A 16,265-nucleotide genomic window follows, 5' to 3' on the forward strand; every position below is an offset into this window, starting at 1 on the left:
TCCTTGAATTACCCTTTTTAATGCTCATGGGATTTGTAGTGATGTCCCCACTTTCATTTTTGATAATAGTAATTCATTCCTTTTCTCAGCTAGATTGTAAGCTTATCAATTTTATTGACCTTTTCAAAGAACTAGATTTTGGTTTCATTGATCTTTCTTTTTTTAATTTTATTTATTCTAATTTGTTATACATGACAGCAGAATGTGATTCAATTCATATTTCACATATAGAACACAATTTTTCATGTCTCTGGTTGTACACAAAGTAGAGTCACACTTAGGCTGGGATTGTGGCTCAGCCGTAGAGCGCTCGCCTAGCACGGGTGGAACCCAGGTTCAATCCTCAGCACCACATAAAAATAAAGGCATTGTGTTGTGTCCATCTACACCTAAAAAGTAAATATTTAAAAAAAAAAAAGTATAGTCACACCATTCGTAGCTTCATACATGCACTTAGGGTAATGATGTCTATCTCATTCCACCGTCCTTCCTACCCCCATCGCCCCCCTTCCCCTCCCTCCCTTTGCCGTGTCTAAAGTTCATCTCTTCCTCTCATGCTCCCCCCACCCCCATTATAGTTTCATTGATCTTTTTATTGATCTACTTTTAATTACATTGAATTCTGCTCTAATATATCTTTTGTTGAACTTACTTTGGATTTAGTTTTCTTTTACCCACTAGTTTTCTGAAGTAGAAAGTTAGATTATTGATTTTAGATCTTTTATCTCTTCTAAATATGTTTTCAATGTCTTAAATTCCCCCCCCAAGTACTGATTTCATTGCATCTTTAGAAATTTTAGGTTATGTTATCATTTTCCTTTAGTGCAAAATATTTTTTAACTTCTTTTGAGATTTCTTCTTTGACCCATGAGTTATTTAGAAATAAGTCAATTTCCAAGGTTTCTTTTTGGTGAGGGAGGTACAAGGGAAGTTTTCAACTATCTTTTTTTAATTGACTTCTACCTTAATTCCACTGTGGTTTTAGAGCAGACATTATATGATTTCTATTTTTTTTTTGATTTGTTGAGGTGTGTTTTATAAAGCATGTGGTCTACAATAAAGGATTCTTCATATGAGCTTGAGAAGAATGTCTATTCTGTTAAGTTAAATTATATATATAAATTTTATTGATTGATAGTTCTGTTGAATTCAACTATGTCCTAAATCTCTTGCTTCTGCCTCTGTACATTTCTGATAGAGGAGTATTGAAGTCTCCAGTTATAATAGTTGATTCGTCTGTTTCTTCTTGAACTTTTACCAGGTTTTGCTTCCTGAATTTAGACATTCTGTTGTTAGATACCTACATGTTAAGGATTATTATGTCGTCTTGTAGTATTTTCCCATTATTATGTAATGTCCTTCTTTATCCTATAGGTACACATACACACATATTCACATACAAACATACATAATGGAATACATTGTTGCAATATTTGAACAAACTCTTATCTGTCAGATGAATTAAGAAAAAAACAACAGGTTTTATTTTATCTTAACTTTTTCTTAGATGCTCTCCTTTCTTTGTGTAAATATTAAATTCTGGTCTCTATTATTTTCACTTTTTCTAAAAAAATTCTGTTAACATTTCTTGCAAGATATTGCAAGTATAGTGGCAAGAATGAAATTCCCTCAATTTTTTTCTGGAAAAGACTTTATTTCTTCTTCACTTTTGAAGAACAATTTTACAGGGTCAGAATTCCAGATAAGTGTAGATTTTTTTTTTTATTTCTCTCAACACTTTAAATATTTTGCTACACTATTGTTTTGCTTGCATGGTTTTGAGAAGTTGAATGTAATCCTTATCTTTGTTCCTCTATAGATAAGGTTTTCTTTTCTCTGGCTTCTTTCAGATATTTTTCTTTATCTTTGATTTCTTTAGTCAAATATTATATGCCAGGTATAATTTTATTGGCATTTGTCCTGCTTGGTATTCTCTCAGGTTCCTGGATCTGTGGTTTGGTGTCTAATTTTAATTTGGGGAAAATTCTCATTCATCATTGCTTCAAATATTTCTCTTTTTCTCCCCTCCTCTTCTTCTGGTATTCCCATTGTGCATATTTTTATCTGTTGTAGTTATGGAATAGTTCTTGGATACTCTGTTAGTTTCTCAGTATTTTTTTTCTCTTTGCTGTTCAGTTTTTGTGTTTTCTGTTAAGATATTCTCAAGTCCAGAGACTCTTTCCTCAGTCGAGTCCAGTCCAGTAAAGTCTACCAAGGGCAGTACTCAATTTTGTCACAGGGTTTTTGATCCATAGAATTTCTATTTGGTTCTTTCTTAAAATTTCCATGTCTTTGGTTATATTACCTGTATTGCATGCTGTCTACTCTATTCATGAGAGTTCTTAGCATAGTAATCATAGGTGTTTTAAATTCTCTATCTAGTAATTCTAATATGCCTTCCATATCTGTTTCTGATGCTTGATTCACCCTTTAAACTGTATTTTTTACCTCTTGGTATGCCTTGAATTTTTTTTTTTTTTTTTTTTTTTTGATAGCTGGATATGATGTGCTAGGACTGCCTTTGGAGATGTGGTGCTAGGGTGTGAAGTGGGAAACTGTTCTACAATTTTGTCTTTTACTTCAGAAGGACTTCTCAGCTCTACCCCTGCCCACACCTTAGGTGGAGTACAATGGCAAGATGGGGACAGAGTTGTATATTTCCCTTCCCCGACATCAGTTGAGCTCTGACCAAACCCCAATAGATTCGGCTCTGTTAAGCTGTTTCTCCTGAAGGCAGACCTCGTTAAAAAGAACAGAATGCTCTAGGATATTTTGAAATACTTACTGTTCCCTCTCCCTGCCAGATGCACAAGGAGATTTTTCTCTATTGACTATGAAAATTCATTGAGCTCCTGGAAGCAAAACTCACACAAATGTGGGGGGTTCCCTATTACCAGGGTCCCCTGGAGTTTTCTCTCTCAGACTTGCCCAATCTGAGCCTCTAGCAATTGGCTAATTGCAGTTTAGATATTTCTACTCTGGCACTGATTCCCAGGGAAGTTTCTGCTCCAGTCAATTTTCTTTTCTGTATCTGTCTGTCTGTCTGGAGTCAGTAGTTTGCCCAGCAACCTCACCTCTCTAACATATCTAAGAAGAGCCTTTGATCTTTTCAGTTCGTCCAACTTTTAGCCTAGAAAATGCTTTTATATTTCAGTTGTACAAAAACATTTTATTTTGAAATAATTTTATTTCTGTAGAGAATAGAAATAGTACAGAAACCCTGTATACTTTCCACTCAGCTTTTCCTAATACTAATATTTCACATAACCACGGTACACTTATCAAAAATAGAAAACTAGAGTTGGCCCAGTACTGAACTGTAGACTTTATTTGGATTTACCCAGTGTCAAATAGTAGCAAATCAATTTTGAAATGACTTTGTTGAGGTAATCTTTTCAAATTTCCGTTAAATTATCCTGTAGTAAAGTAATGGCCTTGGGAGATATGGAAATATTTTTCTAAAATACAGTTAATGGCTCCCGTAGTCTTTCTGTGTTGATTTTGTTGTCTTTTATGGTTTTTTTTCTCTTTGCTAAATGTCAGCTACCATTTCCTTCCATCAGTTCATTGACTACTAACATTATATATCTCCCTTCTCTTTCTAGTTTCCAGTCTCTGTTCTCCTGTGTGTTGCAAGAAACTAAGCTTAAATATTTTCTGAGAGAAAAACTGGGAAATACAACAAGACAAGTCCAAACCTTTTGTGACAACAGTGCTATGACTCAGAGTCCTTTAAAAACAACCAGTGCAGGTGTCTAGATAGTGGAGATGCTGCATCACTGAAGGGCTGCTGGAGGAGGCCCATACAAACACGCATGGCACACTCCCTGGCTTTTCAACCACAGGGTTTCCATGGTAATGTCCCCACTCAGGATTTGTGAACAAGATTTTTCTAGTGTCCTTCACAGAGGGAAACCAAAACTCCAAAACAAGTCTACATCAGGGCTATGACTGAAAAAGGACTGTGTGGAGGGGATTGTACCTCCCCTTACACCCACAGAGAAGATACAGCATGGAACACAGAGAAATGGAAAGAGACATTACAGATGCAGAGATTTTCTGCATGTGTAACACATAAGGGCTCAGTAAAGATCAACAGGAGAATACTTGCCCACATCTTTTGTAACTAATTCAAGTGCCCAGCAATGTTAAAAGATCATATCCTTCTGTTATCTAGTCAACAAATATTTCCATAGATTCTATGATATTCTTCAGCATCTGTGAGGTATCAAGGGCTATATTTAAAATCTTAAAAATAAACAAGACTGAGAATCACTCATAGGATAAGGGGCTCTGGATTCTAACCTGCCAAGGTTCCAGGCCTGGCTCCACCAATCACCCCTGAGGGGCTTCTGGCAAATCTTCAACTCCGAGTTTCAGTTTCCACAGCTGTGGGATACAAACTTATAAACTAAGGGTACTGACAGCATAGACAATAAAAACATTAAATACAGTAATTTAAAAGCACACAGTGCAGACTCAGCTATAGGGCTGAATGATTGTCTTAAGAAAAGATGTCTCCTAAGATGTAAACTGTGCCTTTCAGAAACATCAGAAGGTCAGACGTGTGCCTTATCTGACCCCTGACATTAGCAGATAAAATTTGTGTTCCTACAGAAAATAAATGCTGATAGATGTGTAGGTGGCTTCTGGAAGGAGAAGGATGTTGATCTGGGTCAAAAAGTGTAGGTAGAATTTAGATGTGGTAGAATGTGAGAAGATGGCATAGACAAGCAAGTCAGGCATCATGGGTGGTACATCATTGAGAACACTTTGACCCTCAAGGATTAGAATACCTACTTGAAATTAACATAAACAATGAGGTCATTTATCAGGTTTTTTGCATCTTTTTGTTTTGCAGTTTTGGTTTTTTTGTTGTTGTTGTTTTGTTTTGTTTTGCATATCTCCACCCTGCTTCTCAGTCTGTTCTTTTTCATCTTAGGATGACCCCCTCGGGGTCAAAAAAGGGCTGCCACAGCTTCAGACATTGCATCCTCCTAACACAACCCCAGTCACATGAAATTCTTGCATTATTATTTTAAGCATTCTCCAGAGGACTCCCCTAGCAGACCCTTAGGTTTGGAGAAAAGATCACGAGCCGGTTCCTTAACTGTCATGCACGTGGTGGCACGTTTGCTCTTGCAGCAGGTAGCCTCTGCCAGGAAGAAAGAAGAAAGTGTGGGTGCATGCTCTCAAGAATGTCAAGCACAGGTTATAAGTCCATTCATACGTACTAAAGAAAGACCAAAGACACATTTGTTGGAAAGATACAGGGATGTCTAATGGATTGCTAGAACAAGAAGTATTCTGGCCTTCACTGGTAATTAAAATAAGGAGCATGGGTTTCTTCAGGTTCTAACGTTCTAACTCAGATCATCCATTTTCAAGATAAGCTGATTTGAGAGTCGAGCAACCAACACGTTGAAGAGGAACAGAAACCCTGTTCTGTGAGAGTGCTGATCACCCCAGGTCCAGCTCCTGACAGGGGCAGTGCAGTCGGGGAGGGGACCCTGTTGTTAATGGCATCTGTATTCACTTTCTGGCCCACCTGAAAACCCAGACTTGCCTTGGACACCGCTTCTCAGCCAGTCCCACCTGGAGTCAGTGATGGCAGCAGGCCCATCGCCCTGTACAAGGTCTTAATCTCTCCTGCCACCTTTACTGCTTCTCTTGCTCAGGACCTCGTCTTTCCTCTTCTAGAGATGGGTCTAGAGATTGGGCATAGTGTCACAGGTTTATCAATCTCAGCTACTTGGGAGGCTGAGGCAGGAGGATCATTAGTTTGAGGCCACTCTCCCCAGTGCAGCAGTGTTCATTTCACTCTCCATCGCCTAAGCATGCAGCCTCCTCCGTCTGCTAAGACCCTCAACAGTGATGGCCCCACCTCCTTCTGGGCCTCATCTCTCGGCATTCTCTGCCCCGCTGTGTGAGCTCTCCTCACCACTGCTCAAGTACGGCTCACCACTCCGCACCATTTCCTGCCTGGTGCCTTTGCCAGCCCATGCCTGTGCCGGGAAAGCCCTCACCGGCCCTGTGTGCAGTGCATCCTCAGGTCCTTTCAGCTGAACCTTCAAGGTGTATCCTGAAGCCTGCTACATCTCACCACCTCCACCACTGCCACTCTGAGCCACAGACATCTCTGGACACCTCAGAAATCACCTGTGGGTACCCAGCCTAGTGGCACGCACCTATAATCCCAGCGATTCGGGAGACTGACATAGGAGGATCAGAAGTTCAAAGCCAACCTGGACAATTTAGTGAGACTCTATCACAAAATAAGACATCAAAAGGCCTGGGAAGGTAATTCAGTGGTCGAGTACACCTGAGTTCAATCCCCATTTTTTAAAAGAAAAAAAAAAAAAAACACCTGTGGTCAGTAAAATAATGACCACCCAAAGAGGTCCACATCCTCATCTTCAGCACCTGTGAACATGTTATTTTATGTGGCAAAAGGGACTCTGTAGATATATATGATTTTTTTAGGCTATGCCTCTGGAGAAGGTGAGATCGTCTGGGATGGTCTGGGTGCGCTCACTGTAATCACAAGTATCCTTAGAAGCAGGAAGCAGGAGGGTCAGCGTCCCAGAGGGAGCTGTGATGATGGAAGCAGAAGTTGGAGCAGTGGGCCTAGAAGTCGAGGAATGTGGGAGTTCTCTACCAACTAGAAAAGGAAAGGAATGAATTCTTCTGCAGAGATCTCCAGAAGAGCACAACTCTGCCTACACCTTGGTTTTAGCCCTGTAAGACCCATTTTGGACTCCTAAGCTCCAGAACTGTAAGATAATTAATTTGCATCATAGAAGCCACTAAGTTTATGGTACTTTGCTACAGCAAGAACAGGAGACTAAGATTCCCCGTAATTTGCCTCTGGGCTCACACTTCACCCTCATTCCAGTCCAATCTCCATACCACAGCCAAGTGACTCTGTAAAACATAAAGTCCTCCTGAGCTCCCTCTGCTTACAGCCTTGGCCAGCTTCCCACTGCTCTCAGGATGAGGACAACAGTCCTTAGTTTGGTGGCCTCTGGGGACTCTGCACCTCATCTCAGACCATTGTCCACCCTGTTCTGTCCCACCACTGTGAACCTTGGCACTTGCTGGTCCTTTGCCTGCATGCTCGTCCCCTTGGTCTGGTTAACCCTTTATCATCTTTCAGTTCTCCTTTCCTGTCATTTCCCCGGTGACCCTACCCTGACAAGGCCACATTCCCCTGACACACTCTCTTAATGCCACCAAATATCTTTCACTCCTAACATTTCTCAGGACTATGATTTTACACCTGACTGTGGGTCTCTTACTCTACACTGTGAGCTCCAGGAGGACACCGTAGTGTCGGAATCACAATGGGATACACAAAATACTTTTTTTTTTCTTTCAGTGCTAGGGATGGAATCCAGGGCTTCACACATGCTAGGAAATCACTGTACCTCCGAGCTAAATATTCAGCCCCTTTTTTATTTTCAAACCAGAGTTTCACTAAGTTGCCCAGACTGGCCTCAAACTAATGATCCTCCTGCCTCAGCCTCCCAAGTAGCTGAGATTTATAAACATGTGACACTATGCCCAGTTCAAAATACATTTTAAAATTAAATGGCTGAATGAAAAAAGTCCTAGGACTTGAAAGTCTCATTTCTTCCTGAACATTGAAAAAATAGCCACTGTAAAATCTTAATATCTAAGTCTTTAAGACTCCAGCTTTTGCGGGGGAGAGGAGGTTGGCGTAGAGGTGATGGTCCAGGAGCGATGCTAGGGATGGAACCCAGGACCTTACACAGGCTAGGTAAATTTTTGACCACTGAGCTACAGCCCCAGCTGGGGATTGAACCTGCCTGAGGATTGACTCTCTTTAAATTGAGGCAACTTATATTTTAATAATTAAAACATCTTGCGTGAGCCAGCACTGTGGTGCAGGGGAGGGCTGTGGTGATGTGTGATGCAGTCTAATCATTTCCTGATAACGCCAGGCTGGGCAAGCTATTACCACGTTACTAATTACTGTGTCCAGGCTGCTGTAAGTGCAATGCTAATTGCTCAGTGAATGGATGGTAGACTCAGGTAATTACCAAACCTGATGTGGCTCCTGTCATATCTGAGTAAATTATTGTAAAGGGAAAAAGCAACCCATCTTGAAGGGAACTGCCTGGTGGACTGCCGTTGCTTGGGAAACCACAGTGCTTCTTCGTAAGGACCCAAAGCTGCCAGGTACACTGATTCACCTGGGGGCAGCTTTCCACCAAGGGAGCTGCCGGACACCCAGTCAGATCACTCATCAGAGTTGTGAGAGTTCGGCCACCCTGACAGATAATGATTTCTCTTTGGGGATGATTATTTGTAAAGACATCTAAAAAGTCTCTTTCAGCTATGTGATCAGTTAACAGTAAGCAAACACACTTGATCAATTCCTAAGGAATAGATTTTTGCAATGAATCAGTGCCCAGATCAACCAGAATAATCCAGAGTTAGTAAGTGGCCAAGCAAGGATTTGAATTTGGCATTCCTCCTCAGGAGCTCATTTCACCTTACCTACTTTTTTTTGACTCTGAGAAAATCATGTTTTCTGAACCTTGTTTGTCTTTCCAGTGGAGATTCCTCCACTCACTGTGGGTTCTCTTCTGCTAAGGCATTTGTAGATGTTAATTTTAGGTGTTAGGTGAGTGGGACTAATTTCCATGTTTAGGTCACATAACTAGCAGATAGGGATTTGGGATTTGAACTGTTCCATTTGCCTGCTGTGCTACGTGCTTTCTTTTCTCTTGATATTCCCCACATCCAGGATGTGTAGATGCCCATGAACATGTCCATAGACTACTGGGGATTCCAGTCCCCTTCTTAGAAAAACATTGCAGGAAATTTTCCAAAATTACTGCAACATTGGGGCAATCTACCTGAATTCAGACAGTATGCATTTATGGGCAGCCATCCAGATGATTTCCAAATATGCTCATGTTATATACTATCAAAATAAAAGCACCAAAATTAAAAATATGTACCACATGGAGACTTGGGAATGCCCCACCTAGACAGTACCTCAGAATGGGATGCAATTGAGATGCTGTCTTGACGTGGTGAATTCTGCCAAAAGGCTAAGACTAGTCCCTCCTTTCTGTGCATGTCACCCACCATAATCAGGCAAGAGGTCCACCCAGATGTTGTGAGTAGAAAATCTATCCATCTTCTCCCCCTACATCTGCAGAGAGCTGCTGCCTCTCAGCTGGTCTCTGAATAGAGGAGTCTGCACTGAGTGTCCACCGGAGTCCTACCCCTGTTTTCTAGTCCTCCTGGCAAGTGACTTATTAGCACATGGGAAGCAGACACTCAGGAAAGATGTGTGGAAGGCTGCTGTGGAGTACACAGGGCTGTAAAGTTTCCCTGCATTCTGTGACAGTGCATCTTCATACATGATCACAGCTATGGGGTTGCCTTCTCAACCAGGGCACCCTGTTTGTATGAGCAGTGCTAGGGGTGGAATCCAGGGCCTCACACATGCTAGGCAATCACTCTACCTCTGAGCTAGATATTCAGTAATGGTGTCATTTACTGTCAGGGAAAGTGATCTCTTAGCTGTAGAACAGGACAAAGTTGGGGAATATGCTTTGAGATGAAGAGTATGATTATCATGCACACTGTGACTGCTTAACTGCTCTGATCCTCAGTTTTCTCATCTGTAAAATAGATCTTAGTAGGGTGCCTGCCACTTACAGTTACAAAAAGCAAAAGAAATAAATTAAGTCATGTATGTAATTATTACAAGTTGTACCTGGCATGCATCCAAATTCCTGAATATAATGAGCTGTTCATGATTTCTTACTATGAACATTAAAGTTTTTTATGCATAGGCATCTGTTTTTGGCATATCACTCCCACTCAGATACCAGAGTACAGCCACACTTTTCAGGGGTTTTGGATTGGAGTCCCCTTTTGAAGATCCATATTTAAGTCATTAAGCAATGCTGCTCAAGACAAGCCAAGGGTGGGAGTCTGACCTGAGGCCTGGCTGGGCCCTGCCTCTCACCATGATGCCCAGGATCCTCACGCAATTGCTTGGAGCCCACTTGTTTTTTCTTTATAAGATTGGTCGTTTCGCCTGCCTGGCTTAACCTAAAGACAACGTGACTACGAAAGGAGTCCACGGATGGGGACAACAATTGCTTTACATGTACAAAAGCCAAAGCCTTACAGGGATCTGTGAGCCCACCTGACCACCTGGCTCTGAGTACCTTCCATTGCTCCTCTTGATCCTTTCCCCTCACTACCTCCTACCCCTGCTGTTTTTCCAAATGCCAGGCAGGATCTAGACTCAGGACCTTTGCACTACTGTTCCCCACCTGGAATATCTTTCTTCCAGGTATGCACATGCTCCCTCCCTCAGTATAGGTAACAGGGTTCTGATCACACCAGCTATTAAAACAACATTGTAATATAAGAAGGTGTTAACTAAGCATATAGTTGTTATCTAATGAAATGGAAAAATATCTCATGGTCTGTTTCATGAGTGATGGAAAGACCATGCACAAGACTCAGCAGCCCCTCTGGGAGGGCTCTCCTACTGCAGGTGAAGAAGTGCGGCAGGGCTGATGCTCATAGCAGCCACCACAGATGGAATGACACGGGGAGCAAGCCCTTTTCCTTCTCCCAGCTCTGGTCTCCCTCTAACATTCCCTATTTGAGGAGTTTGACAAAAAGCCAACAGAGCAATTCATTGGATTTGCAGAATGACAGTGTCCGGAATAGAGGAGGGTTTTGAGACGGAGAATGTACTGCTCAACAGCAGCAGCGCTAACTTCACTGAGGTCTGTGTATCTCATGGGGACCTTTCCTGAACACCCCAGCTAACGATACATGATCTGAGCCTTTCTTCTTTCCTGTTTTGACTTTTCCCTAACACTCATCTAGCTGACTAGCAGTAGCAGATGCTTTTTGTTCTGTTCGCCACATCCCCCAGCCCACCTCTGCCATGGCAACAGCTGCAGTGGACACCAACTCTTGTCCTTCCCTATGTCTGTGTCCCTCAGTTAACATCTGCTTCTAGCCAGCTAAGAGGACTGCTTATTCTACATCAGGGCTTCTTGATCTCACCACATTTGGAGCAGTGTTTCTTTGTTGTGGGAAACTATGCTGTGTTGTACAATGTTCAGTAACACTCCTGGTCTACCCATTAGATGCCAGTAGCATCACCCCTTGATGACAATCACAAATGCTTTCCATATGGCCCTGGAGGCAAGGTGCTCCTTGTTGAGAACTTCTGTTCTAGATGTAGACTTATATGTGGTCCATGGTTGTGCGAGGCCCAGATAAGCAAATCTGTGTTGGCATCAGATTGAGTGGGTTTGATTTCATACGATGTCATATCTTACCTTGGGCAAGTCATTAACTAACCCTGACTAGGCATCATTTTGTCCAATTATAAAATGAAAATAATACTATCTCATGGGGCTTTTGTAAAGATTAAAAAAAGAAATCCATAAAGAGTGATTAGCACAAACCGATCAATACAAGTCAGTACTAAGTTATTGTAATTCAAAGCAAAGCATCAAGGCACAGCATGAGAAGCCACATTGTTTTGCCAACAAATGATGCTGAATATCTAGTAGGTGTTTATCTCACTGCTTGGGCTTGATGCTGGTTTCAGGGAAGTGAGTGGTGATCATGCTACTAAACTGCACAGATTTCATATGAGTGACTGTCAGATGCTAGATTCTGGGTGACTGTTAAGGAGACACTCCTGCCATTGAGATGGATTTAAAGGCAATTAACATTTTGAGTGCAACTGTATGACACTGAAGAAAAAGAATAAACACTTGTTAAGCAGTAAATTTCACTGCAATGCTTAGAGTTAACTTGCTGTTTGCTTCAAAATCAATTTATAGTTGTAATGACACCCAAAAGAATCAAAGTAACAAATACATTGAATTTCAGGCCCCTGAGTGGTTTATTCATCTCAGTATTTGACAGTGCTGAATATGAAGCTGTTGCTGGTAGAGGAAGCTTGACCTATTCCGATAAAAATCCATTCTGGTGAATAGCACAGGAGTCCCAGGCTTTGGAGGAAGGAAAGAAATCTGGGTCCCCGACTAGCCTGCTACCCACTCACTCCTCCAGAACAGTTTCCTCACCTTTAACATGAGCAATCCAGCCGAGTTCTTTGGCCTTCTGTGAAGTTCTATTCCATCCCACTCCCATCTCACCACACCCTCAGAAACATGCAAAGAAAGGAAGTCAAGAGCAGAGGTGGTGCTCTCTTTGGTGCCTATGAAGGATGCCTGTTAAACTCTTGTGCCTTCTTTCCTTTCTCCTTAGGTATACAGTTCTGCATAGTGAACATCACCAAGAACTTGAGAAACTGCCCATACACATCGACCCAGAGTCCCTGGAATCATGCTTCTGATAGAGGATGTGGCTCACCATTTGGTCATTCATTCCCATTCATGTTTGTACAAACAGGACACCTTGGCATCATGCCTGATCCTCATCATCACCAGTAAGGCACGAGGCAGTGGGTCCGAGGGCCCTCTGAAGGTTCACAGAAGAGAGTGTTGGTCAGGACCCAAGGTCAGAGCATCGAGGATCTCAGAGTTGTGAAGGGATATTCCAGGCATCTTCAGATACAGCCTCCCACCCAAAGCAGAAGTAGCACTTTTCATTGCTTCTCTGGAAGTTGGTCAATTTCAGTTTGTGTGTCTCCAGGGACAGGAGCTCACTGCCTCCCAACGTAGTCGCTTCTGTGCTGTGAAAGTTTTACTTATAAAGAAGTTCTGTCCATCAGGGGCCATTCAATTGTCCCCTCTCCCCCTGAAAGCCCTTCCATACTGGAAGACAATGGCCTTCCATCCACCACCTCTTTCAATCTGCCCTCTATACTGAACATCTCCCATTTCTTTCCCATTCTGGCCATTTTCTTTTGGGTGTGCTTTGGTGGGTGAACTAACTCTCTGGATGAAGTTCAGATGACATCCATGCCAGGATGTCGTCCAGAAGCACTGAAGGACTGACAGTGAAGCATCAAGAGTTTTTGTTTATAGTCATGAACACTTAAATTTTCTTCCTTCTTTTGTCTCCCATCCTTTGGGGATATACTTTGGAGATGCTGCTTAGGTTTTAGATCCATTACCAAAAGGCATCTTCACAGTTGATCTGGTGTGTGTGTGTGTGTGTGTGTGTGTGTGTGTGTGTGTGTGTTTGAAGTTGGCATTTTCTTACTGGAAAACTGGTGATTGGGTCATTTGAAATAAATCCTCATTCCCTTCCCTTCCATGACCATGACCGTGGGAAAACTATCCTTTTCCAAGAATGTTGATTGAGAATGGGGGAAATGGTGTGTCCCATGGGACAACTTTTAGGGACATTCAGGGCCCTGTGCTGAGTAGCACCTGGGTCCAGTCAGGAAGGTTTTCTCCTTTGGGAAGAGATATAACCACAGGGGAAATGTCAAGCTCCCAGGGCTCCATTTTCTACACATTCTAGTAGCATCATGTTCCCGCCAAACTTCTAAGCTACTTCCCATTCAGTGTTGAAGCCATCACCTTCTGGCTTAATCTTAGTTAAATATGCCCCACGTTGAGACTCTCTGAGCCATTTTCTTCTAGCTGCCTTTCCTTTGTTTGCAGGGGGGTGGGGGTGGGGGTGGGAACTATTGAAAAGATTTAATTGCTGGTCCTTATGGTGAAACAGGGAGGACAGGGAAGGTGGGTGGTGGTGGGAAGGTGGGTGGTGGTGGGAAGGTGGGTGGTGGGAAGGTAGGTGGTGGGAAGGTAGGTGGTGGTATGGTGGGGTACATACATAACACATACTGCAAGGTAAATTTCTGCCTGAAATTTAAACTTCACAAGTTCTCCTTGTCCTCTCACTTGGTCTGTTGATCCTTTCTCTTCCTCGGGTGTTTTAGTTAGCTTTTTTTGCTGCTGTGACCAAATGGTCTGATAAGAATAATTTTAAGGAGGAAAAGATTACTTGGGGCTCATGGTCTTGGAGGTCTTAGTCCATTCCTTGGGGCAGGAGGTGAAGCAGAGCATCAAGGTGGAAGTGTGTAGCAGAGGTGACTCTGGGGTTATAGAGTTCTCCACATGCTGTTTGAACATGACCCTGTTCTTGAAGCATAAAGCACTCCTTAGGGAAAGAATAAAACAGAAATGAGAAGAATCATATTCCAGTGAGTAGAAATACACTTAGAATTTCAAGGAGCTGGTAAACTTTGATGCCCTGCACATTGATGGGCTCTACTTTTTAATACAGGTGTGCATTTACACATACTTAAACACAGTAGGATTTCTTTCCTGTGAAATACTTCTCTTCCCAGCAGCTTAGCAAGCACATCTATCTGCTCAAGGAAAATATTATTTCTCAGTGGCAGGTATTCCATATTAAGTAGTGACTTGGATTCAGTAGGATTCCAAAGATGACAACATAGGAAGGAAAATGAGATGTCCCTGTGTGGAGGCCCTCTCCCTCTCCCTGACTCTCTCTGGTCATGCTTCTGGGAGCTGGCTCATGATTGGTGTCTATGGAGGTCACACACAGCCCCAGACTAGGGAAGGACAGCAATGGCAAAAATAGTAGCACTTGTCATTATCAAGAAAGTGGTCTCCCTTGCAGAAGAGAGCTTCACAAGCAAGCTTTGCTATCTCTTTGGACTAGGGTTGAGATGACATGGTGATAAGCCAAATGCCCACAGTCAAAGGATAGGATCAAATTTGTTCTGCCTGGACAACGGCCAGCCTGGCATTAGTTAGAACTGTGGCTTCCTGGAATCCAGATAACATATCTTGTATGGAAGACTCAAAAGGAGAGGACTTCTAGCTGTTCAAGGATGGGGCGTGGGGACCTATAACTTGTGCTCTTCTCTAGAAAGGCCCTCCTCCTCCTCCTTCTCCAGGAAGCTTGCAATGTCATGAAGAGATACTCCTGGGACTGAGGGTGATACAGCCCCAACCAGTCTGCCATATTGTCTTGACAGTCACCAAGGTAATGGATGCTGCAGCCAGACCGTCTCCATGCCTGAGACAAAATCTCCCCTTGATTCCAGTCCAGAGGACTGTCCACCCCCAGGCTCTCATTCCAGCCCTCTCCACTAGCAGCTAGGAAGCAAATGAAATAAAACCCACTCCTTCAACTGTGTGTTTGTAGAAAAGCGTTTTCTTTCTGAAATTCACCTCGCCTCACCATTTTCACTTCATGCTGCTAACCTGCTCTGTCGGGAAGCCAACTGCTATCTATCTGGGGCCTGTGGAGTGGGCGTGGGGGTGGAGGAGGGAGGGGCAAGGGAGTGGAGTAACTAAATTGCTTTCAATATTGTCTTCAAGTAAGAACAAAATAATAATGTCTTCTTGGTGCTGTGTTGTCTACTCATTTATCTCCTTGGTATTGGAGCTCTCTGGTGAAAGATCAGCGTTGCTTTGCTCTTTCTATTACTCTGCGTCAAAATCTTTCCTGAAACACCTGATCTAGGAAGGAAAAAAAAAATTAATACATTTACTTCCTTGGGCCAAAATTTGCAATCTCTTTTCTACCCAGCCTTGAAAACTCAGGCTCCATATTTGGTTTGGATTTAAACAACTGAGGTGCGTCTTGCCGCTTTGGTCCTTACTGGGCACTTGCCTCCTTGGTGTGGCCTTCATATTCTCTAAGCTGGGAGGGTCATCACAGTTGTCTCATGCGGGTCACTGAAGGCCTCTGTTAGGAGTTTTACCAAATATATGCTCTTCCTGTACTATTAGTTACTTAATATCATTATTTAAGTCCCTTTAAGTTTTCCTTTGCACAAATTGATTTTAGAAGGAAACATTATATCGGTATCCAAACTAGACAAGCAGGTTTGCTTGCCATAAATAGAGAGCAGCCATAGAGATAAACAAATGAAAACAACACAAGGCTATTAGGTTGGAGCCACATGCCAGCACTTCCACCTTGTCCTCAACTTCTATGTTGACAAGTGTCCAGTGTCCTGTCCAGGAGCTGTTAGAGGTACCCCACCTCCCCTGTGGGATTCTGCCTGGTAATTGGAAGGGTAGGATGATATTTTATAAGAGAATGAACTTATAGACTTTAGGAGATCCTGTGATTTAAGTACATGCTGCATTCCATACTTTGGGGAACATAAATGGAAACTATGTAAAATTTTTAACTACTGTTCAATTTCATTCAGTTTAAGTTTCTCCTTCCCTTTACCTTTTCTTTTGACTCACCCCAGAAAATATCTTAATAATAATAACAACAACAACAACAAAAGTGAGAAAAACTAACATTTTATTTATCTATTTTTTATTTTGAAC

At 42.4% G+C, this 16,265-nt stretch overlaps 1 protein-coding gene across 1 annotated transcript in view; it reads left to right on the plus strand.

Moving 5' to 3' along the window:
• The window catches only part of Htr4 (5-hydroxytryptamine receptor 4), a 96,285-nt gene extending 83,900 nt beyond the window's left edge, over positions 1-12,385 (plus strand). Inside the window, exon 6 of the mRNA XM_071612799.1 lies at positions 12,298-12,385. Within this exon, the coding sequence (XP_071468900.1) occupies positions 12,298-12,385 (88 nt within the window). The remainder of the gene's footprint in view (positions 1-12,297) is intronic.
• The last annotated feature ends 3,880 nt before the right edge of the window (positions 12,386-16,265 follow it).

The sequence above is a fragment of the Marmota flaviventris genome, chromosome 5 (genome assembly GCF_047511675.1).
Source record: "Marmota flaviventris isolate mMarFla1 chromosome 5, mMarFla1.hap1, whole genome shotgun sequence".
In the NCBI taxonomy this organism is placed as follows: domain Eukaryota; kingdom Metazoa; phylum Chordata; class Mammalia; order Rodentia; family Sciuridae; genus Marmota; species Marmota flaviventris.